This window comes from Hemitrygon akajei, unplaced genomic scaffold (assembly GCF_048418815.1).
Source record: "Hemitrygon akajei unplaced genomic scaffold, sHemAka1.3 Scf000075, whole genome shotgun sequence".
Taxonomy (NCBI): domain Eukaryota; kingdom Metazoa; phylum Chordata; class Chondrichthyes; order Myliobatiformes; family Dasyatidae; genus Hemitrygon; species Hemitrygon akajei.
This window is the reverse complement of record NW_027331961.1, coordinates 4,019,529-4,045,251: the sequence shown is the minus strand read 5'-3', so window position 1 is coordinate 4,045,251 and position 25,723 is coordinate 4,019,529. Positions and strand designations below refer to the sequence as shown.

General features: G+C 50.5%; 1 protein-coding gene across 1 annotated transcript in view; it reads right to left on the bottom strand.

Moving 5' to 3' along the window:
• LOC140722330 (NACHT, LRR and PYD domains-containing protein 3-like) overlaps positions 1-25,723 on the bottom strand; it is a 49,946-nt gene that overhangs the window by 3,704 nt on the left and 20,519 nt on the right. Inside the window, exons 6-8 of the mRNA XM_073037106.1 lie at positions 23,091-23,262; positions 22,919-22,984; positions 11,458-13,195 (exon numbers count right to left, since the gene is read on the bottom strand). Of these exons, the coding sequence (XP_072893207.1) occupies positions 11,458-13,195; positions 22,919-22,984; positions 23,091-23,262 (1,976 nt within the window). The remainder of the gene's footprint in view (positions 1-11,457; positions 13,196-22,918; positions 22,985-23,090; positions 23,263-25,723) is intronic.

Sequence of the window (25,723 nt, the reverse complement as noted above, 5' to 3'; positions counted from 1 at the left end):
GGTAGAGAAACCCCCCTGGGAGTAGGGGGAATGGGAATAGAGGCCCTACAAGGTGTATGGTTAGAGCGATCCCATGGGAGGAAGCGGGATGGGGAAGGTAGATCCCACAGGGGGAAGCGGGATGGGGAAGAGAGATCACACAGGGGGAAGGGAGATGGGGATTAGAGATCCCACAGGATGAAGGGGGATAGGGAAGAGAGATCCCACAGGATGAAGGAGGAAGGTGAAGAGAGATCCCACAGGAGGAAGGGGGATGCGGAAGAGAGATCCCACAGGAGGAAGGGGGATGTGTAAGAGAGATCCCACAGGAGGAAGGGGGATGTGGAAGAGAGATCCCACAGGAGGAAGGGGGATGGGGGAGAGAGATCCCGCAGGTGGAATGGGGATGTGGGAGAGAGTTCCCCCAGGAGGAAGGGGGATGTGGGAGAGAGTTCCCACAGGAAGAAGGGGGATGTGGGAGAGAGATCCCACAGGAGGAATGGGGATGTGGGAGAGAGATCCCACAGGAGGAAGGGGGATGGGGGAGAGAGATCCCGCAGGTGGAATGGGGATGTGGGAAAGAGTTCCCCCAGGAGGAAGGGGGATGTGGGAGAGAGTTCAAACAGGAAGAAGGGGGATGTGGGAGAGAGATCCCAGAGGAGGAAAGGGGATGTGGGAGAGAGATCCCAGAGGAGGAAGGGGGATGTGGGAGAGAGTTCCAACAGGAGGAAGGGGATGGGGGAGAGAGATCCCACAGGAGGAAGGTGGAGAGAGATCCCACAGGAAGAAGGGGGACGGGGAAGAGTGATCCCACAGGACGAAGGGGGACGGGGGAGAGAGATCCCACAGGAGGAAGGGGATGGGGGAGAGAGATCCCACAGGAGGTAGGGGGATGTGGGAGAGAGATCCCACAGGAGGAAGGGGAATGGGGGAGAGAGATCCCACGGGAGGAAGGGGAACGGGGGAGAGAGATCCCAGAGGAGGAAGGGGGACGGGGGAGAGAGATCAAACAGGAGGAAGGGGAACGGGGAAGAGAGATCCCACAGGAGGAATGGGGACGGAGCAGAAAGGTCCCACAGGAATAAGGGGGATGGGGGACAGAGATCCCACAAGAGGAAGTGGGATGGGGCAGAGAGATCCCACAAGTGGAAAGGGGATGGGGAAGAGAGATCCCACAGGAGGAAATGGGATGGGGCAGAGAGATCCCACAGGAGGATGGGGGATGTGGAAGAGAGATCCCACAAGAGGAAGGGGGATGGGGGAGAGAGATCCCACAGGAGGAAGGGGATGGGCGAGAGAGATCCCACAGGAGGAAGGGGGATCGGGAGAGAGATCCCACAGGAGGAAGGGGGATGGGGGACAGAGATCCCACAGGAGGAAGGGGGATGGGGAAAAGAGGTCCCACAGGAGGAAGGGTGATGGGGATGAGAGATCCCGCAGGTGGAAGGGGGATGTGGGAGAGATTTCCACACAGGAAGAAGCGAGATGGTGGAGAGAGATCACACAGGAGGAAGGGGGACGGGGGAGAGAGATCCCAGAGGAGGAAGTGGGACGGGGGAGAGAGATCAAACAGGAGGAAGGGGAACGGGAGAGAGAGATCCCAGAGGAGGAAGCGGTACGGGGGAGAGAGATCAAACAGGAGGATGGGGGACGGGGAAGAGAGATCCCACAGGAGGAATGGGGACGGAACAGAATGATCCCACAGGAGAAATGGGGATGGGGGACAGAGATCCCAAAGGAGGAAGGGGGATGGTGGAGAGAAATCCCACAAGAGGAAGGGGCCGGGGGAGAGAGATCCCACAGGAGGAATGGGGACGGGGAAGAGGGATCCCACACGGGGAAGCGGGATGGGGAAGAGAGATCCCAAAGGGGGAAGGGAGATGGAGGTTAGAGATCCCACAGGAGGAAGCAGAAAGGTTAACAAAGTTCCCGCAGGGGGATTTGGGATGGGGAAAATGGATCCCACAGAAGGTAAGGGGATGGGGTAGAGAAACCCCCCTGGGAGTAGGGGGGATGGGAATAGAGGCCCTACAAGGTGTATGGTTAGAGAGATCCCATGGGAGGAAGCGGGATGGGGAAGATAGATCCCACAGGGGGAAGCGGAATGGGGAAGACAGATCACACAGGGGTAGGGAGATGGGGATTAGAGAACCCACTGGAGGAAGGGGGATAGGGAAGAGAGATCCCTCAGGAGGAAGGAGGAAGGTAAAGAGAGATCCCACAGGAGGAACGGGGATGTGGAAGAGAGATCCCACAGGATGAAGGGGGATGGGGGAGAGAGATCCCGCAGGTGGAATGGGGATGTGGGAGAGAGTTCCCCCAGGAGGAAGAAGGATGTGGGAGAGAGTGCCAACAGGAAGAAGGGGGATGTGGGAGAGAGATCCCACAGGAGGAAGGGGGATGTGGGGGAGAGATCCCACAGGAGGAAGTGGGATCGGGGAGAGAGATCCCGCAGGTGGAATGGGGATGTGGGAGACAGTTCCCCCTGGAGGAAGGAGGAAGGTGAAGAGAGATCCCACAGGAGTAAGGGGGATTGGGAAGAGAGATCCCACAGGAGGAAGGTGGATGGGGGAGAGAGATCCCGCAGGTGGAATGGGGATGTGGGAGAGAGTTCCCCCAGGAGGAAGGGGGATGTGGGAGAGAGTTCGCACAGGAAGAAGGGGGATGTGGGAGAGAGTTCCCACAGGAAGAAGGGGGATGTGGGAGAGAGATCCCACAGGTGGATGGGGGATGTGGGAGAGAGATCCCAGAGGAGGAAGGGGGATGTGGGAGAGAGTTCCAACAGGAGTAAGGGGATGTGGGAGAGAGATCCCACAGGAGCAAGGGGTAGAGAGATCCCACAGGCGGAAGGGCATGGGGGAGAGAGATCCCACAGGAGGAACGGGGAGAGAGATCCCACAGGAGGAAGGGGGATGGGGGAAGAGAGATTCCACTGGAGGAAGGGGATGGGGGAGAGAGATCCCACAGGAGGAAGTAGGATGTGGAAGAGAGATCCCACAGGAGGAAGGGGGATGTGGAAGAGAGATCCCACAGGAGGAAGGGGAATGGGGGAGAGAGATCCCACAGGAGGAAGGGGGATGGGGGACAGAGATCCCACAGGAGGAAGGGGGATGTGGGAGAGAGTTCCCACAGGAGGAAGTCTCCCACAGGAGGAAGGGGAACGGGAGAAAGAGATCCCACAGGAGGAAGGGGAACGGGGGAGAAAGATTAAAAAGGAGGAAGAGGGACGGGGAAGAGAGATCCCACAGGTGGAATGGGGACGGAGCAGAAGGATCCCACAGGAGGAAGGGGGATGGGGGCAGAATCCCACAGGAGGAAGGGGGATGGGGGAGAGAAATCCCGCAGGTGGAAGGGGGATGTGGGAGAGATTTCCCACAGGAGGAAGCGAGATGGTGGAGAGAGATCACACAGGAGGAAGGGGGACGGGGGAGAGAGATCCCAGAGGAGGATGTGGGACGGGGGAGAGAGATCAAACAGGAGGAAGGGGAACGGGAGAGAGAGATCCCAGAGGAGGAAGGGGTACGGGGGAGAGAGATCCCACAGGAGGAATGGGGACGGAGCAGAATGATCCCACAGGAGAAATGGGGATGGGGGACAGAGATCCCAAAGGAGGAAGGGGGATGGTGGAGAGAAATCCCACAAGAGGAAGGGGGACGGGGGAGAGAGATCCCACAGGAGGAATGGGGACGGGGAAGAGGGATCCCACACGGGGAAGCGGGATGGGGAAGAGAGATCCCAAAGGGGGAAGGGAGATGGGGGTTAGAGATCCCACAGGAGGAAGCAGAAAGGGGAACAAAGTTCCCGCAGGGGGATTTGGGATGGGGAAAATGGATCCCACAGAAGGTAAGGGGATGGGGTAGAGAAAACGCCCTGGGTGTAGGGGGGATGGGAATAGAGGCCCTACAAGGTGTATGGTTAGAGAGATCCCATGGGAGGAAGCGGGATGGGGAAGATAGATCCCACAGGGGGAAGCGGAATGGGGAAGACAGATCACACAGGGTTAGGGAGATGGGGATTAGAGATCCCACTGGGGGAAGGGGGATAGGGAAGAGAGATCCCTCAGGAGGAAGGAGGAAGGTAAAGAGAGATCCCACAGGAGGAACGGGGATGTGGAAGAGAGATCCCACAGGAGGAAGGGGGATGGGGGAGAGAGATCCCGCAGGTGGAAGGGGGATGTGGGAGAGATTTCCCACAGGAGGAAGCGAGATGGTGGTGAGAGTTCCCACAGGAAGAAGGGGGATGTGGGAGAGAGATCCCACAGGAGGAAGGGGGATGCGGGAGAGAGATTCCACAGGAGGAAGTGGGATCGGGGAGAGAGATCCCGCAGGTGGAATGGGGAGGTGGGAGACAGATCCCCCTGGAGGAAGGAGGAAGGTGAAGAGAGATCCCACAGGAGTAAGGGGGACTGGGAAGAGAGATCCCACAGGATGAAGGTGGATGGGGGAGAGAGATCCCGCAGGTGGAATGGGGATGTGGGAGAGAGTTCCCCCAGGAGGAAGGGGGATGTGGGAGAGAGTTCCCACAGGAAGAAGGGGGATGTGGGAGAGAGTTCCCACAGGAAGAAGGGGGATGTGGGAGAGAGATCCCACAGGTGGATGGGGGATGTGGGAGAGAGATCCCAGAGGAGGAAGGGGGAAAGAGATCCCACAGGCGGAAGGGCATGGGGGAGAGAGATCCCACAGGAGGAACGGGGAGAGAGATCCCACAGGAGGAAGGGGGATAGGGGAGAGAGATTCCACAGGAGGAAGGGGATGGGGGAGAGAGATCCCACAGGAGGAAGTAGGATGTGGAAGAGGGATCCCACAGGAGGAAGGGGGATGTGGAAGAGAGATCCCACAGGAGGAAGGGGAATGGGGGAGAGAGATCCCACAGGAGGAAGGGGGATGGGGGACAGAGATCCCACAGGAGGAAGGGTGATGTGGGAGAGAGTTCCCACAGGAGGAAGTCTCCCACAGGAGGAAGGGGAACGGGAGATAGATATCACACAGGAGGAAGGGGAACGGGGGAGAGAGATCCCAGAGGTGGAAGGGGGACGGGGGAGAGAGATTAAACAGGAGGAAGGGGGACGGGGAAGAGAGATCCCACAGGTGGAATGGGGACGGAGCAGAAAGATCCCACAGGAGGAAGGGGGATGGGGGCAGAATCCCACCGGAGGAAGGGGGACGGGGGAGAGAGATCCCAAAGGAGGAAGGGGGACGGGGGAGAGAGAACCCACAGGAGGAATGGGGACGGGGAAGAGGGATCCCACAGGGGGAAGCGGGATGGGGAAGAGAGATCCCATAGGGGGAAGGGAGATGGGGATTAGAGATCCCACAGGAGGAAGCAGAAATAGGAACAAAGATCCCGCAGGAGGATTTGGGATGGGGAAAATGGATCCCACAGAAGGTAAGGGGATGGGGTAGAGAAACCCCCTTGGGAGTAGGGGGAATGGGAATAGAGGCCCTACAAGGTGTATGGTTAGAGCGATCCCATGGGAGGAAGCGGGATGGGGAAGGTAGATCCCACAGGGGGAAGCGGGAGGGGGAAGAGAGATCACACAGGAGGAAGGGGGATGTGTAAGAGAGATCCCACAGGAGGAAGGGGGATGTGGAAGAAAGATCCCACAGGAGGAAGGGGGACGGGGGAGAGAGATCCCGCAGGTGGAATGGGGATGTGGGAGAGAGTTCCCCCAGGAGGAAGGGGGATGTGGGAGAGAGTTCCCACAGGAGGAAGGGGGATGTGGAAGAGAGATCCCACCGGAGGAAGGGGGATGGGGGAGAGAGTTCCCGCAGGTGGAATGGGGATGTGGGAGAGAGTTCCCACAGGAAGAAGGGGGATGTGGGAGAGAGATCCCACAGGAGGAATGGGGATGTGGGAGAGAGATCCCACAGGAGGAAGGGGGATGGGGGAGAGAGATCCCGCAGGTGGAATGGGGATGTGGGAAAGAGTTCCCCCAGGAGGAAGGGGGATGTGGGAGAGAGTTCAAACAGGAAGAAGGGGGATGTGGGAGAGAGATCCCAGAGGAGGAATGGGGACGGAGCAGAATGATCCCACAGGAGAAATGGGGATGGGGGACAGAGATCCCAAAGGAGGAATGGGGATGTGGGAGAGAGATCCCACAGGAGGAAGGGGGATGGGGGAGAGCGATCCCGCAGGTGGAATGGGGATGTGGGAAAGAGTTCCCCCAGGAGGAAGGGGGATGTGGGAGAGAGTTCAAACAGGAAGAAGGGGGATGTGGGAGAGAGATCCCAGAGGAGGAAAGGGGATGTGGGAGAGAGATCCCAGAGGAGGAAGGGGGATGTGGGAGAGAGTTCCAACAGGAGGAAGGGGATGGGGGACAGAGATCCCACAGGAGGAAGGTGGAGAGAGATCCCTCAGGAAGAAGGGGGACGGGGAAGAGTGATCCCACAGGACGAAGGGGGACGGGGGAGAGAGATCCCACAGGAGGAAGGGGATGGGGGAGAGAGATCCCACAGGAGGTAGGGGGATGTGGGAGAGAGATCCCACAGGAGGAAGGGGAATGGGGGAGAGAGATCCCACAGGAGGAAGGGGAACGGGGGAGAGAGATCCCAGAGGAGGAAGGGGGACGGGGGAGAGAGATCAAGCAGGAGGAAGGGGGACGGGTAAGAGAGATCCCACAGGAGGAATGGGGATGGGGGACAGAGATCCCACAAGAGGAAGGGGAATGGGGCAGAGAGATCCCACAAGTGGAAAGGGGATGGGGAAGAGAGATCCCACAGGAGGAAATGGGATGGTGCAGAGAGATCCCACAGGAGGATGGGGGATGTGGAAGAGAGATCCCACAAGAGGAAGGGGGATGGGGGAGAGAGATCCCACAGGAGGAAGCGGATGGGCGAGAGAGATCCCACAGGAGGAAGGGGGATCGGGAGAGAGATCCCACAGGAGGAAGGGGGATGGGGGAGAGAGATCCCCCAGGAGGAAGAAGGATGTGGGAGAGAGTGCCAACAGGAAGAAGGGGGATGTGGGAGAGAGATCCCAGAGGAGGAAGGGGGATGTGGGGGAGAGATCCCACAGGAGGACGTGGGATCGGGGAGAGAGATCCCGCAGGTGGAATGGGGATGTGGGAGACAGTTCCCCCTGGAGGAAGGAGGAAGGTGAAGAGAGATCCCACAGGAGAAAGGGGGATTGGGAAGAGAGATCCCACAGGAGGAAGGTGGATGGGGGAGAGAGATCCCGCAGGTGGAATGGGGATGTGGGAGAGAGTTCCCCCAGGAGGAAGGGGGATGTGGGAGAGAGTTCCCACAGGAAGAAGGGGGATGTGGGAGAGAGTTCCCACAGGAAGAAGGGGGATGTGGGAGAGAGATCCCACAGGTGGATGGGGGATGTGGGAGAGAGATCCCAGAGGAGGAAGGGGGATGTGGGAGAGAGTTCCAACAGGAGTAAGGGGATGTGGGAGAGAGATCCCACAGGAGCAAGGGGTAGAGAGATCCCACAGGCGTAAGGGCATGGGGGAGAGAGATCCCACAGGCGGAAGGGGGATGGGGGAGAGAGATTCCACTGGAGGAAGGGGATGGGGGAGAGAGATCCCACAGGAGGAAGTAGGATGTGGAAGAGAGATCCCACAGGAGGAAGGGGGATGTGAGAGAGAGTTCCCACCGGAGGAAGGGGAACGGGGGAGAGAGATTAAACAGGAGGAAGGGGGACGGGGAAGAGAGATCCCACAGGTGGAATGGGGACGGAGCAGAAAGATCCCACAGGAGGAAGGGGGATGTGGGCAGAATCCCACAGGAGGAAGGGGGATGGGGGAGAGAAATCCCACAGGAGGAAGGGGGATGGGGAAGAGATATCCCACAAGTGGAAGGGGGACCGGGACGAGAGATCCCACTGGGCAAGGGGGACGGAGCAGAGACATCCCACAGGAGGAAGGGGTACGGGGAAGAGATATCCCACAGCAGGAAGGGAGATGGTGGAGAGAGTTCCCACAGGAGGAAGGGGGACGGGGGAGAGAGATCCCACAGGACGAAGGGGGATGGGGGAGAGAGATCCCACAAGAGAGAGGGGGATGGGGGAGAGAGATCCCACAGGAGGAAGGGGGATGGAGCAGAGAGGTCCCACAGGAGGAAGGGGAATGGGGGAGAGAGATCCCACAGGAGGAAGGGGGATCGGGAGAGAGATCCCACAGGAGGAAGGGGGATGGGGGAGAGAGATCCCACAGGAGGAAGGGGGATGGGTAAAAGAGGTCCCACAGCAGGAAGGGTGATGGGGATGAGAGATCCCGCAGGTGGAAGGGGGATGTGGGAGAGAGATCCCAGAGGAGGAAGGGGTACGGGGGAGAGAGATCAAACAGGAGGATGGGGGACAGGGAAGAGAGATCCCACAGGAGGAATCGGGACGGAACAGAATGATCCCACAGGAGAAATGGGGATGGGGGACAGAGATCCCAAAGGAGGAAGGGGGATGGTGGAGAGAAATCCCACAAGAGGAAGGGGGACGGGGGAGAGAGATCCCACAGGAGGAATGGGGACGGGGAAGAGGGATCCCACACGGGGAAGCGGGATGGGGAAGAGAGATCCCAAAGGGGGAAGGGAGATGGAGGTTAGAGATCCCACAGGAGGAAGCAGAAAGGGGAACAAAGTTCCCGCAGGGGGATTTGGGATGGGGAAAATGGATCCCACAGAAGGTAAGTGGATGGGGTAGAGAAACCCCCCTGGGAGTAGGGGGGATGGGAATAGAGGCCCTACAAGGTGTATGGTTAGAGAGATCCCATGGGAGGAAGCGGGATGGGGAAGATAGATCCCACAGGGGGAAGCCGAATGGGGAAGACAGATCACACAGGGGTAGGGAGATGGGGATTAGAGAACCCACTGGAGGAAGGAGGATAGGGAAGAGAGATCCCTCAGGAGGAAGGAGGAAGGTAAAGAGAGATCCCACAGGAGGAACGGGGTTGTGGAAGAGACATCCCACAGGATGAAGGGGGATGGGGGAGAGAGATCCAGCAGGTGGAATGGGGATGTGGGAGAGAGTTCCCCCAGGAGGAAGAAGGATGTGGGAGAGAGTGCCAACAGGAAGAAGGGGGATGTGGGAGAGAGATCCCACAGGAGGAAGGGGGATGTGGGGGAGAGATCCCACAGGAGGAAGTGGGATCGGGGAGAGAGATCCCGCAGGTGGAATGGGGATGTGGGAGACAGTTCCCCCTGGAGGAAGGAGGAAGGTGAAGAGAGATCCCACAGGAGTAAGGGGGATTGGGAAGAGAGATCCCACAGGAGGAAGGTGGATGGGGGAGAGAGATCCCGCAGGTGGAATGGGGATGTGGGAGAGAGTTCCCCCAGGAGGAAGGGGGATGTGGGAGAGAGTTCCCACAGGAAGAAGGGGGATGTGGGAGAGAGTTCCCACAGGAAGAAGGGGGATGTGGGAGAGATATCCCACAGGTGGATGGGGGATGTGGGAGAGAGATCCCAGAGGAGGAAGGGGGATGTGGGAGAGAGTTCCAACAGGAGTAAGGGGATGTGGGAGAGAAATCCCACAGGAGCAAGGGGTAGAGAGATCCCACAGGCGGAAGGGCATGGGGGAGAGAGATCCCACAGGAGGAACGGGGAGAGAGATCCCACAGGCGGAAGGGGAATGGGGGAGAGAGATTCCACTGGAGGAAGGGGATGGGGGAGAGAGATCCCACAGGAGGAAGTAGGATGTGGAAGAGAGATCCCACAGGAGGAAGGGGGATGTGAGAGAGAGTTCCCACTGGAGGAAGGGGAACGGGAGAAAGAGATCCCACAGGAGGAAGGGGAACGGGGGAGAGAGATCCCAGAGGTGGAAGGGGGACGGGGGAGAGAGATTAAACAGGAGGAAGGGGGACGGGGAAGAGAGATCCCACAGGTGGAATGGGGACGGAGCAGAAAGATCCCACAGGAGGAAGGGGGATGGGGGCAGAATCCCACAGGAGGAAGGGGGATGGGGGAGAGAAATCCCACAGGAGGAAGGGGGATGGGGAAGAGATATCCCACAAGTGGAAGGGGGACGGGGACGAGCGATCCCACTGGGCAAGGGGGACGGAGCAGAGAGATCCCACAGGAGGAAGGGGTACGGGGAAGAGATATCCCACAGCAGGAAGGGAGATGGTGGAGAGAGTTCCGACAGGAGGAAGGGGGACGGGGGAGAGAGATCCCACAGGACGAAGGGGGATGGGGGAGAGAGATCCCACAGGAGGCAGGGGGATGTGGGAGAGAGATCCCACAGGAGGAAGGGGGACGGGGGAGGGAGAACCCACAGGAGGAATGCGGACGGGGAAGAGGTATCCCAGAAGAGGAAGGGGGACGGGGAAGAGAGATCCCTCAGGAGCAAGGGGGACGGAGCAGAGAGATCCCACAGGAGGAAGGTGGACGGGGAAGAGAGATCACACAGGAGGAAGGGAGATGGTGGAGAGATCCCACAGGAGGAAGGGGGATGTGGAAGAGAGATCCCACATGAGGAAGGGGGATGGGGAAGAGAGATCCCACAGGAGGATGGGGGATGGAGAACAGAGATCTCACAGGTGGATGGGGGATGGGGAAGAGTGTTCCCACAGGAGGAAGGGGGATGGGGAAGAGAGATCCAACAGGAGGAAGGGGGATGGGGAAGAGAGATCCCACAAGAGGAAGTGGGATGGGAAACAGAGATCGCACAGGAGGAAGGGGGATGGGGAAGAGAGTTCCCACAGGAGGAAGGGGGATGGGGAAGAGAGATCCAACAGGAGGAAGTGGGATGGGGAAGAGAGATCCCACAAGAGGAAGAGGGATGGGAAACAGAGATCGCACAGGAGGAATCGGGATGGGGAAGAAAGATCCCGCAGGAAGGGGGGTGGGGAAAAGACATTTCATCTGGAGGATGAGGAAAGGGTAATAGAGAGCCGACAGCAGGAATGAGGATGGGGATGAGATCCCTAATAATCGTAGGGCGATTGGGATAAGAGGTCCCACATAAGGATTCCAAAGATAAACGATAATCCTACAAGACGAGAGGATGCAGAAAATTTTTGTACGCCTGTGTTGGGTCTGAACAGAGACCCAGAGGAGATGCGGCCTCGCTCTCTGTGTATCTGGTAGTGAGCAAAGTCACAAACAGGAAAGGACAGGGAGGACAATCTCACAACGGTATTTCTTTTCTTCTCACTGGGACAGTCTGCTGACGGTCTCTTGTCCCTCACCGGGAAGGGGTTGTGAATCTCTGACCCACCTGCTGCAGTCAGTGTCGGTCTGGGTGTCAGTAACAGTGAGAAGGAACATTGTCAATGGACGTGTCACAGGCAGCGAGAAACACGGCCATTCCTGTGATTTACTACCATTAAACCCATGGTCGTTGTTCACTGATCTGATGAAGACTCCAACATCTCTTCACAAGAAACCACAGAACCCTCCCGTCCTTGGGGAATGACTGACCGATCCCCTGGGCATTTGTCACAATTCTTCACAATCTGATTTATCACAGTTTAAACCAAATCTCTTCACATTGAAATGACACAATTGAACAGTTTCACAGTTCAGAGTGAGAGATAAATCGAGTTACGTCAACTCCTGGCACTTGTGCAGCCCGGGTCCCAGCCGCCGGATTCCTTCACACTGAATGTGGCAGTCCTGCAGGTTGAGGTGTTTTATTGTATCACAGAATCCGATTACATGAGACAGGACCGCGCAGTCAATCGGGGTCAGTGTCATTCCACGGAATGAAAGTGTTTCCACAGATCCCAGTGCGGCCTGAGCCAGTCCATGATTCTGAGACTCAAACAGGTAGTGCAATGTGTTCAGGAGGCTCCTTTTACCAGCTTTACTCCTCGTGTTTCCAATCTGGCGTTTAACCTCCTCCTCCACCCAGTCAATCACCCGGCAGGTTGTCTGATGCGGAAATGGGCCCAGAAACTCCACCAGGCCCCGAGCTGTCATTGGGGAGGAGAGACCAGCAACAAAACGGAGAAATACCTCAAATCGCCCATCTGTCGTGCTGTGGGCATCAGTGAGGAATTTCAGGATTTCCCTGGGATGTATAGTCAGGAATTGTGCGACTGCAGCTACAAACTCTTGGATGGTGAGGTGTGGGAATGTGTACACCACGCTCCGGCCAGAATCCTCTCTCTCCAAAAGCTCCATCAGGAACCCGGACAGGAACTGGGAAGGCTGAAGATTGTACTTGATCAAATCTCCATCTGTAAACACAATCTTCTTCTCGGACACTCCTCTGAAGGCCATCTGACCAACCCTGAGTAACACATCACGGGGGTTCTTAATCTCACGGCCGTGGTTTTTCAGGATGTTATAAATATAGTAGGAGTACAGTTGGGTGATGGTCTTGGGAACTCGCTGTGGGTCCCTGACTCTTTGTGTGAAGAAGGGGCCCAGTGCCAGAGCGAGGATCCAGCAGTAGGAGGGGTTGTAGCTCATGGTGTACAGGATATCGTTCTCCTTCACGTAATTGAAAACAGCTTCCGCCACCGTCTGATCTTCAAAATGTCTGATGAAATATTCCTTCCGTTCCTCATCAACAAATCCCAGGATTTCAGCCCAGACACTGATATGCGCCTTTTCCAATAAATGTAACGCAGTGGGACGGGTGGTCACCAGCACTGAACACCCTGGAAGCAGCTTGCCCTGGATTAAACTGTACACAATGTCAGACACTTCACACCACCACTCGGGATCTGGGCACTGGTGCTTGGGTTCTGTATATCTCCGACTGTCCGCAAAATCGATTTTGTGTTTGAATTCATCTAAACCATCGAATATAAACAGTAATCCCTCAGCGTTCTTCCAGACTTCTCTCAGGAAATCCCCAAAGTAAGGATACTGATCCAGAATCAGTTCCTTCAGGTTTATTCGACAGTTAATACTGTTTAAATCTCGGAATTTGAAACTGAAGACAAACTGGAACTGTTGGTATATTTTCCCCATGGCCCAGTCATAAACAATCTTTTGTACCATCGTTGTTTTCCCGATCCCCGGGACTCCGGCCACTGCTGCTGATCTCCCAGATTTGGATTTACTCCGGGAAAAGCTGCTCTGGAATAACTGATCAGTACGGATTTTTTCCAGCTGTCTGCGGAGTTGTTTCTCTCTATAATCCTCATGGTCTCTGCCTCTTGCCAGCAGCTCATGTTCCACCAGTCTCCGATCCCGAACAGTAGAAATGACCGTGAGCTTAGCGTATCGATCAACCAGCTGGAAAACCTTCACCTTCTCCGTCATCAGGATCGTGTTCACTCTCAGTGTTTCAGTTTGTGCCCGCAAAGTCTCCTTGTGTTTCTGTTGAACATCTTCCATGGGAACAGAGAACATATTCAAAACATTAAATGACTCATCTGACAAAGAACTTTATAACGGTATTTCAGCATTCAGTGTTTGAGATTACATGAATAAATTCAATGCTTCCATGGATATTAGGACAGAAAGTAAAATTCTGTTCACAGACACGGAATTGACAGCAATGGATGTCCCTGAAAATGTCCAATCCTCATGTTCTAGTTCTAGTTATTTGTGAAGGTGAACATTCCCCGATTGCACTTTCTGAGGAAGCTTAAACAAGCATCACTCCCCACTAACATCTTAACTAAAGCGACTGGTTGTAAGGCACCAGTAACCCACCTCTGCCCCTTCTCCTGTGGGAAGAAACGCTTCCACCGGGATTAGTGGCTAAACCGCACGTGAAGGCCAAGAGCTGGACAGAGGCTACTCGCCACTGGGAGCATTTAATAGGTCGCGGCAGCTCATCCGCACTGTCACTGTCACCCCCCCCCTCCCCCCCGGTTATAACAATCTTAAGCAACCAAGGGGCGCTGTATTATTGACAATGAATCGGTAAATTGGTTTATTATTGTGACAGCCCCACTGTAAAATGGAAAACTTTTCTGCATACGATCCAAATAGATCATTACATCACATCGGTGCAATGAGGTTGTCCAAGGAAAAATGGAACAGAATAGTTCAGGGAAACAGTGTTTCAGTTGCCGAGAAAATGCAGTGCAGGCAGACGATAAGGTAGAAGGCCAAAGGATCATTGGGAGTTCAGCGTTGAGTTTTTTTGAGACTATGTTCCTAAACTAGAAATCAACACCTTAAACTACAGTACTGTGCAGAAGTCTGAGGTGTATATTAGGACTGACACATTTTGTCTTTCATTTTCTAGTTTGCACTTTATCCCGTTGTGATGTGGTTTGAACGGCATCGTCTATATGAAAGGTGCTTTATAATTAAGTCATTATTATTATTATTATTATTATTATTATTATTATTATTATTATTATTATTATTATTATTATTATTATTATTATTATTATTATCATTATCATCATCATCATCATCATCATCATCATCTTAGCCTAAACTGGTAAAACTTGAGGTACAGGCATAGCCAAGCACACTCGTGTCCCAATTGACAGGAGATTTCAGACTATTCTCGTGGTGTATAGTGTTATGGGTTTTCGATGATTTACACAAGTATCGCCGTGTGGGCCTAATTTATTAATACTATTCTGTAAAGCCTTTAGGATGATACCAGTTCTTGATATTACAATTGGGATAAATAATACCCTGTTCGTGTTCCATAGTCTTTCATTTTGCCCTCTCAATTCAACATATTTCTGGTATTGTTTTTTACTAGTTCATTTCTGTAAGTTATGTGTGTTTGGAATGGCTATATATATTTAAAAAGTTGCTTTTGCTTGTTTATCCTGTAAAATTACATCCGAACGCAGATCATGTATTATCCTATCTGAAATAATGATCGTACGCAGTATGATATGAAGGACTCTAACTCTAAAAGTGGAAGAGGCTTGTACGTTTAGTAAATTATGGTGGTTTTCATCAGTTGTAGTTTAAGCAATGTTTTTGTGAATGTTGTCCGCCATTTTATTGTGCTTGTGCAAGTAATGAGATTCAGTTGAACTACTGCAGGATCTTGTAAATTCGGATTGGTTGTAGTTTCTCTTATAATTTTCAGCATATATCGTCTTGGACCTATTAGTCGTTTATTCTGTATTATTGATAACTACATGTGTCAACAACCTTGTTCTGTATTGCTACAATGATCCCTTCTGTTTCTGGGAATCGGTATCCAACTCTGAGACAGGAGCTCGACGCTTCCTTGTCGACATCTAATCGGCTCAGATCGTGTGGATGTCCTCCGTGGGGAGTCAGACTCTTCCATTGGTTAACGTTTCTACTATTATGATAGTTTCTTCATTTTTATGGGTTATGCTTTAATTTACGTTCAGTGATGTGTACCCCTTATCAGATTTGCATATGCTTGTATGGAGTGCTGAATCCTGCTTGCGTTATGACAGTGTGTCAATAGAGCTAATTGTGAATTTCAGAAAAGGCGAGATGAGGGAACACGACACACCAGTCCTCACAGAGGGATCTGGTGTGGAAAGAGTGAGCAATTTCAAATTCCTGGCTGTCAATATCTCCAAGTATCTAACCTGGACCCAATATATCGATGCAACTACAGAGAAGGCACAACAGTGGCTATATTTCATCAGGAGTTTCCAGCATCACTCGAATATTTCTACAGGTGTGACTTGCAGAGCATTGTAACTGGCTGCATCACCGTCTGGTTCATGAGGAACGGAGTAAGGCTCACACTCAACGACTCAGAACAACTTCTCCTCTGATATCCAGTTTCTGAATGGACATTGAACCCATCGATAGTGACTCACTAATCTCTTTTTTATTTCTATTTCTGCACTACTTATTTAGTTTAATATTTCATATAATCACACAGACATGCACAGCTATATAAGTTCAACTTCCAGGCCCTGAAGCCACTTTGCTGCTCAGCCAGATCCACCGTCTGACAGGACACATGTCTCGCATGGATAACTCCAGGTTACCGAAAGCAGTACTCTACGGAGAACTCTCTCAGGGCAAGAGAGATCGTGGTGCCCCGCGCAGGAGGTACAAGGACCAAATTAAGCAGAGGCTCTCTCAGGTAAATATGGAGGTCAACGGGTGGCAGCCGCTGATCCACGGAAAAGCCAGGAATTCTGAGGAACCCAGAAGAGCGACTGCTGGAAAGAAGAGGGGATGCAAGAAGGATCCAACTACCCAAGCGCCTGCGTCCCAGCTGTCCCTATGTCCCAACTGCTCCCGAGTCCACAGATCCAGAATTGGCCCCTACCGTCACCAACAATCGTGTTGTCATCTAGTACCACCCCCCCCTCACAGACACACACACACACACACACACACACACACACACACACACCTATTTGGGAAGAGAACAGGATTTAGGGTATGTTTCATGATCATTAATGCTTGGTGGAACCCCAGAATGTCCATGCCCTCAAACCCTTTTGTTCCCCAGATCTGGAGTACCTGGTGCTGCTGTGTAAACCTTTCCGGCTGCCAAGAGAGTTCCCGGCTGTTATTATCACAGCTGAGTAATAACAACATCCCCCATTGTGTGTTATTGTCACAGAGGGGAGATGATTTCCTTCAGAAATCGATCAGGACTTCCCAAACCACAAAATTTGTATCAACAGTTCCGTGTGAACAGCACTAGCCGTGTGACCGACTGCTTACATTGCCGGTGATCAGCAGGAGCTCAAGAAGTTCAGCTCCGATCTGTGCAAAGTCATCCAGGCTGCGAAACGACAATACAGAGATCGTATTCAGGCACAGCTCTCCACCAACAACACACACAGCTTATGGCAAGCTCTGCACCCCAATGCAGACTTCAGAGCTAAGTGCAGTGGTGCTGCCAACATCGCTGCCTGTCTCCCAGAGGATCTAAGTCTCTTTACGCTCGGTTCGATATCGCCAACACTGAGACCCCGAGGAGAGCCGACAAAGCGACCTGCACATTGGTCATCTCTGAGGCTGAAGTTCGCAGGTGTTTCCAACGAGTGGACAGTCGCAAGCCTGCGGGACCGGACGGCGTCCCAGGGCGGGTACTCAGGATGCGCGCGGCACAACTGGCAGGTGTATTTACGGATATTTTTAATCTCACCCTCTCCTAGTGTAGAGTTCCCTCCTGCTTCAAATCATCCACCATTGTTCCTGTACCTAAAGCGACTAAGGCAACATGTCTGAACGTCTGGCGTTCTGTCGCACTCACCTTAATAATAAGCAAATGTTTTGAGAGACTGGTCAAGGACTGCATCTGCAGCTTGTTACCACCCACACTGGACCCCCTACAATTCACCTACCGACACACCCGATCAACAGATGACACAATAGCCACTGCTCTGCACACCTCCTTAAACATCTGAAGAAGAGGGATGCTTATGTGAGAATGATATTAGACTACAGTTCAGCATTCAATACCATCATTCCCTCCAGGCTTGACAAGAAGCTCAGAGACCTCGGCCTTCACCCTGCGTTGTGCAGCTGGGTCCTGGATTTCCTGTCAGATCACCAGCAAGTGGTAAGAGTGGGCTCCCTCACCTCTGCCCCTCTGAACCTCAACACAGGAGCCCCTCAGGGCTGTGTCCTAAGCTCCCTCCTTTACTCTCTGTATGCGCATGACAGTGTCGCTACCCACAGCTCCAATCTGCTAATTAAATTTGCTGAGGATACTATATTTATTGGCCAAATCTCAAATAATAATGAGGCAGAAGAAGTCACCCCCCAGACACAGTGGTGACAAGAAAACAACTTCTCCCTCAGTGTCGCAAAAAAAGCTGGATGCAATGTTGCAAAGACAAGAGGAATGAAGATAGGCTAACCCCTATTGACATCAATGGATCTGGGGTTGAGACAGTGACCAGCTTTAAGTTCCTCGGCATTCACATCACTGAGGACCTCACGTGGTCTGTACACATCAATTGTGTGGTGAAAAAAGGCACAACAGCACCTCTTTCACCTCAGATAGAACCATAGAACATTACAGCACAGAAACAGGCCTTTTGGCCCTTCTTGGCTGTGCTGAACCATTTTTCTGCTTAGTCCCACTGAACTGCACCTGGCCCATATCCCTCCCTACCCCTCTCATCCATATACCTGTCCAAGTTTTTCTTAAATGTCAAAAGGGAGCCCGCATTCACCACTTCATCTGGCAGCTCATTCCACACTCCCACCACTCTCTGTGTGAAGAAGCCCCCCCAATGTTCCCTTTAATGTTTTCCCCCTTCACCCTTAACCCATGACCACTGTTTTTTTTCTCAAGTCCCGGCAACACCTTTGTAAACCTTCTCTGCACTCTTTCAACCTTATTAATATGCTTCCTGCAATTAGGTGATCAAAACTGCATACAATACTCCAAATTCGGTCTCACCAATGTCTTATACAACCTCACCATTACATTCCAACTCTTATACTCAGTACTTTGATTTATAAAGGCCAATGTACCAAAAGCTCTCTTTATGACCCTATCTACTTGTGATGCCACTTTTCGGGAATTATGTATCTATACTCCCAGATCCCTCTGTTCTACCGCCCTCCCCAGTGTCCTAACATTTACCTTGTATGTTCTACCTTGGTTTGACCTTCCGAAGTGCAATACCTCACATTTGTCCGCATTAAACTCTATCTGCCATTTTTCAGCCCATTCCCCCAACTGGTCCAAATCCCTCTGCAAGCTTTGAAAATCTTCCTCACTGTCCACTACACCTCCAATCTTTGTATCATCAGCAAATTTGCTGATCCAATTTGCCACATTCTCATCCAGATTATTGAGATAGATGACAAATAACAATGGACCCAGCACTGATCCCCGTGGCACACCACTAGTCACTGGCCTCCACTCAGAGTAGCAATCCTCCACTACCACTCTCTGGCTTCTTCCATTGAGCCAATGTCTAATCCAATTTACTGCCTCTCCATGTATATCTAGCGACTGAATCTTCCTAACCAACCTCCCATGCGGGACCTTGCCAAAGGCCTTACTGAAGGCCATGTATACAACATCCACTGCCTTCCTTTCATCCACTTTCCTGGTAACTTCCTCGATAAACTCTTAATAGATTGGTTAAACATGATCTACCATGCACAAAGCCATACTGACTTTTTCTAATAAGTCCCTGTCTATCCAAATACCTGGAGATCCTATCTCTTAGTATTCCTTCCAATAATTTATGTACTACCGATGTCAAACTTACCGGCCTATAATTTCACGGCTTACTTTTTGAGCCATTTTTAAACAACAGAACTACATGAGCTATCCTCCAATCCTCTGGCAACCGATCCGTGGATATCGACATAATATTTATGCCAGGGCCACTGCAATTTCAACATTGGTCTCCTTCAAGGTCCGAGGGAATACACTGTCAGGTCCTGGGGATTTAACTACTCTGATTTGCCTCAAGACAGCAAGCACCTCCTTCTCTTTAATCTGTATAAGTTCCATGATCTCCCTACTTGTTTCCATAGACTCCATTCTAGTTTCCTTAGTAAATACAGTTGCAAAATACCCATTTAATATCTCTCCAATTTCTTTTAGTTCCATACATAGCCGACCACTCTGATCTTCAAGAGGATCAATTATATCCGTTATTATCCTTTTGCTCTTAACATACTTGTAGAAGTTCTTAAAATTATCGTTCACCCTGACTGCCAAAGCAACCTCATGTCCTCTTTTAGCCCTCCTGATTTCTTTCTTAAGTATTTTCTTACTCTTTTTATACTCCTCAAGCATCTTATTTCCTCCCTGTTGCTATACATGTTATACATGTCTCTTCTTCTTTATCAGAGTTCCAATATCTCTCGATAGCCAAGGCTCCTTATTCTTATTCATTTTGCCTTTAACCCTGACAGGAACATACAAACTCTGCACTCTCAAAATTTCTCCTTTGAAGGTCTCCCACTTACCAATCACATCCTTGCCAGAGAACAACCTGTCCCAATCTACGAATTTATAGATCCCTTCTCATTTCTTCAAACGTGGACCTTTTCAGGTTTAGAAAGTCAACCCGAGGACCAGATCTATCTTTATCCATGATCAAGTTGAAACTAATGACGTTATGATCACTGGAACGAAAGTGTTCCCCTACACAGACTTCCGTCACCTGCCCTAACTCATTTCCTAATAGGAGATCTAATATTGCATTCTCCCTAGTTGGTACATCTATACATTGATTTAGAAAACTTTCCTGAACACATTTTACAAACTAAAAACCATCTGGACATTTAACAGTATGGGAGTCCCAATTAATATGTGGAAAATTAAAATCCTCTACAATCACAAATTTCTGTCTCCTGCAGTTGTTTGTTATCTCTCTGCAGATTTGCTCCTCTAATTCTCGCTGACTATTGGGTAGTCCATAATACAACCCTATTAATGTGGTCATACCTTCCTGTTTCTCAGCTCCACCCATATGGCCTCAGTAGACAAGCCATCTAATCTGTCCTGCCGAAACACTGCTGCAATATTTTCCCTGACAAGCAAAGCCACCACCCACCCTTTATCCCTCTGTCTCTATCACGTCTGAAACATCGGAACCCTGGAACACTGAGCTGCCAGTCCTGCCCCTCCTGTAGCCAAGTTTCAGTAATGGCTATGATGTCATAATTCCACGTGTCAATCCAGGCCCTCAGCTCATCTGCCTTTCCCACAATACTCCACGCTTTGAAATATACACACCTCAGAAGATTATTACCAACACACACAATCTTGCTATTTGTCACTTTGCATGAACTACCAACATCATTTATTTTTATCCCCGTTCCACTATCTACTCTGGCACTCTGGTTCCCATCTAGTTTAAACCCTCCCCAATAACACTAGCAAACCTCCCTGCAAGTATATTGGTCCCCTTGTAGTTCAGGTGTAACCCGTCTCTCTTGCACAGGTCCCACCTGCCCCTGAAGAGGTCCCGATGTTCTAGAAATCTGAAACCCTGTCCCCTACACCATTTTCTCAGCCACGTGTTCATCTTCCAGAGCATCGCACTCTTACCCTCACTGGCACGTGGCACAGGCAGCAATCCGGAGATTACTACCCTCTATGTCCTGTTTGAGGTGTACAGGTTTGAGAGATAAGAGTTTGGGTCGACAGCCTGTATTTTGTTTGTTATTTTTTTTTACATATGACTGGTGTCTAATACCAGAGGGCATTTGGTTAAGGTTAGATGGGGTAAATTTACAGCAATTGTGGGTAGTTTTTTAACAGAGTTCTGGGTGGCTGGAATTTACTGTCTGAGTCAACATGGCTTTGTGAAGGGAAGGTTGTGCCTCACGAGGCTAATTGAGTTTTTTGAAGAGGTAACAAAAAGCAATTGATGAAGGTACGGTAGTAGATGTGGTCTACATGGATTTTAGCAAGGCATTTGACAAGGTCCCTCACGAGAGACTCATCCAGAAAATCATGAGACACAGGATAAGTGGAACCTTGGCTGTTTGAATAAATAATTGCCTTACAGGAGGAAAGCAGAGGGGAGTAGTGGAAGGAAAGTATTCTGCCTGGAGGTCGGTGACTAGTGGAGTGCCGCAGGGATCTGTCCTGGGACCCCTGCTATTTGTGATTCTTATAAATGACCTGGATGTAGAATGGGTGAGTAAATTTGTGGATGACGTGAAGATTGGAGGAGTTGTGGATGGAGCTGTAGGTTGTCGAAAGTCACAAGAGGATATAGACAGGGTGCAGATTTGGGCAGGAAAGTGGCAGATGGGGTTCAATCCGGATAAGTGTGAGGTGACGCATTTTGGAAGGACAAACCAGAATGCTGAGTACAAGTTTAATCATTGATTTCTTAAGAGTGTGGATGAACAGAGGGACCTTGGGGTTCAAATCCATACATCCCTTAAGGTCGCTGCACGGGTTGATAGGATAGTTAAGAAGGGCTATGGGATGCTAGGCTTCATTAATAGGGGGATTGAGTTCAAGTGTAGAGAGGCCAAGTTGCAAATCTACAAATCTCTGGTGAGACCGCACTTAGATTATTGTGTTCAGTTCCGGTCACCTCATTATAGGAAGGATGTGGAAGCTATGGAGAGGGTGCAGAGGAGATTTACCAGGATGTTGCCTGGTTTGGAGAACAAGTCATGTGAAGCAAGGTTAGGAGAGCTGGGACTTTTCTCTTTGGAGCGTAGAAGGATGAGAGGACACTTGATAGAGGTCTAAAAAATTATGAGAGGCATAGATAGGCTGGATTGCTAGAACCTGTTTCCCAGGGCACCAATAGCAAACACTAGAGGGCATATGTACAAAGTTAAGGGAGGGAAGTTTAGCGGAGACATCAGGGGTAAGTTTTTTACAAAGGGTTGTGGGTGCCTGGAACAACTTGCCAGGGATGGTGGTGGTGGCTAAAACATTAAGGGTATTTAAGAACCTCTTGGACAGGCACATGGATGAAAGAAGAATAGAGGGTCACGGGGTAGTGTGGGTTTAGTACTCTTTTTAAAGGAATACATGGGTCGACACAACATCCGGGGCCGAAGAGCCTGTACTGTGCTGTAGTATTCTAGTGTCTAGAGTCTAGTGACTAAGGTCATGTCGGAGGCAACTATGTTATAGATGCTCCTACTTGTACATAAATGTGCAGTAAATGCAAGGAAATGGTCAATAATATAATAAAGGAGACCAAAGTATATTTTTTTTCTTTCCCAGATATATAAAGAGTGAAAAAAGGGAGAGGGTCGATATCGGACCACTAGAAACTGCTGTTGTAGTTGCAGTAACGTGTGAAAAGGAAATGCCAGACAAACTCTGTGCAAGTCACTGGCAGAATTCCAAAAGGTAAAGAACATCAGCAAACAGAATTGCGTGTAGTGCTATTACAAAGGAAAAGGGGCTTGGAAGATGAAAGATCTGAAGATAGAAACGTCACCTGGACGGGGTCATACAGTGTATCAGGAGCCTGCCTGGGGTGTGCGGGGATTCCCAGAGCGTTAGGACCTGGAATGAAGGCTTCAGCAGAAGCAAAAGCTGGATTAATAGAAAAATATATTTTGTAGAATATTCAGGCTGCAAAGAGAGATTCGTTGAATTGTTACTTGAATCCAGAGATCAGCGAATAATTAATGGCGAATTTTGATTCCCAGGTTTTGCCAAGTCACAGACTAACACTTGAGATATGGTTTGAACTGTGCATTTCATCACTCACCTATCAGCTGAGAGGGTAATTCAGATAAACCTTGGCCAATGTTCATGTATTCCTGTGGATCAGGACCTGTTTAAATATTTAAAAAATCCATGGAAACAGAGCTAAAATAATTAAAATAACTAAAATGTTTATCTCAATGTGCCTTTGTGTTCAGTGCGTGTTTTTAACATACCGAGTTCCTGTATTTCCCTCAGTATTCTGTCCAACTTCGGTAACTCAGTCCTCCACATCAGAAAGGATTCCCACATCGCCCTCCGGGCCCGGGAGCCTTTGCCATTCACCAAACTGAGGAAGAGTCTGGAACTCTCTGCCCGGTTTCCCTTCTCTGTCAGCTCAGTGACTTTCTACAAAAGGAAACAATGGACTTATTGTGGAGCAGACAGACAGACATGGAGAATGTGCAGGAAAGTATCTGTTCATGGCCCCAGTAGCTTCAGAACAGATGCAGTCACTGGGCTGTTGCCTCATCCTCTCTGGGTTCAGTCATTAACAGAGAAACAGTAACTGAAGGAAATTCTAAATCAATATTGTGTAAGAATAAGGATTTACTGACACCCTGCAGTAGATGCAATGTGATTAATTTCCTCGATCTGTCAATGTGCAGCATTACATCAACAAGATGTGACAACAAGAACGGAAGAGGGGGAGAGAGAGAGAGCAAAAACAAATGGATGGCGGGCATCACTGAATCGTGGCTGACAAAAGTTTATAGTTGGGTACTTAAATCCAAGGATAAATATTGAATCGAAAGGATACGCAGGTAGGTGAAAGTGTTGGGTCGAAACTGCTGTCATTAAAAATGAAAAGTCCTGAGAAAGAGGTGATGTCGGATTAGACGATGTGGTAAAATGACCCTGATGGAAATTATATACAGGCGTGCTAACAGTAGCCAGGATGTGGGCTACAAATTACAACGGGGGAGAGGAGAGGCATGGAAAAAGGTCAATGCTAAAATTGTCACGGGGAGTTTCAATATGCAGGTAGTTTGGAAAATCAGGTCGGTGCTGAATCCCAAGTGAGGGAATTTATAGAATGCCTATGAGATGGCTTTTGAGAGAAACCTATGGTTGAGCCCACTATAGGAAAGGCGGATCTGGATTCTGTGTTGTGTATTGCACCAGATTTGATTAGGGAGCTTCAGCTAAATAAACCCTTAAGAGGCAGTGATCATAGAATAGCAACATTCAGCCAGCAGGTTGAAAGGGAGAAAGTAAAGTTAGAGGTATCAGTGCTACAGTAGAATAAAGGAATTACCTCGACATGAGAGAGGAGCTGGGCAAAAATAAATTCGAAAATGACACTAACAGGGACAATGGCAGAACAGGAAAGGCTGAAGTTTCTCGGAGAAATGCAGAAGGTGAAGGACAAATGATCACAAAGATGAAGAATTATTCTAAAGGGAGGATGATCAACTGTGGCTGACGAGGTAGTCAAAGCAGCACAAAAGCAAAGGAGAGGGCACAGAATATTACAAAATATAGTGGAAAGCTGGAGGACTGGGATGTTTCTACAAATCAACAGAAGGCAATTCAAAAACCGTAAATAGAGAAAATATGAAATAGGAAGGTGGGCTAGAGAATGATGTAAAATAGCTTACCAAAACGTCCGTCTGATATATGAAGATTGAAAGAGAGGAGAGTGGATATTGGACCACTGGAAAATGACAGTGGAGAGGTACTGTCAGGGGACAAGGAAATGCCGGAAGGTATTGGTCGGCATTTTGCGTCAGTCCTCACTGTAAAAACACTAGAACGTGCCAGATATTTGAGGATGTCAGGTGGCAGAAGTGAGTCTGTTTGCAATTATTGCGGAGAAGGCACTTGGTAAGCTGAAAGTTCTGAAGATATATGAGTCCAGATCAACTCACCCGATTGCTTCTGAAAGAGGAGGCTGAAGAGATTGTGGAGACATTAGTAATGATCACTCAAGAATCAGTAGATTTTGGAATGGTTCCGGAGGACTGATCATTTTAAACTGTAGGCCAGTTAGTCTGATCAGCGTTTGGGAAGATGTCAGCAGTCGATAATTGAGGATAAGGTTTCGGGGTATTTGGACGCACATGATAAGAAAAAGGCCAACATCCATGGAAGGAAATCTTGCCTGACAGAACTGTTGGAATTTTTTGAGAGAACAGCATGCTGGGTCGACAACAGAGAGTCAGTGCAAGTTGTTTACTTGGACTTCCCGAGGACATTTGACCAGGTGTCCCACATGACGCCGTTTAACAAGGGCCGAAAGTAGGACAAGAAAGACACTGGCATGGATAGAAGATCCAAGATTTTCTCCAGACAGATTTGTCTGACTGCCAGGAAGCACAGAGTGGGAACAAATAGGGCTTTCTCTGGTCGAATGTTGGTGACCAGTGGTGTTATGCAGTGGTTGGTTTTGGGACAGTTTCTTTTTCCGTTATGTCAATGATTTGTAGGCTTTATGGCCATTATTGTGGGCGTTACGAAGATATGGGGAGGGAGGGTAAGTGTTGAGAAAGCAGAGATTTCGCGGGAGGACATGGACCTATGAAAAAATGGACACATCAGTGGCAATTGGAATGTAGTATAGTGAGGTACGTGGCCATATACTTTAGCAGAAATAATGAAGACGTAGACTATTTTTGAATCTGGGAGAAAATTCAGAAATCAGAGTTGTAAAGAGTCTCTGGAGACCTGGTGCAGGATTCCATGCAGTTTGAGTCTGTTCGGAAAGGCAAATACAATGCCAGCATTCATTTCGAGAGGATCAGAATATAAGAACTAACACTGGCCAGACCGCACTCGCATATTTTGATCCCCTGATCAGAGAAAATAT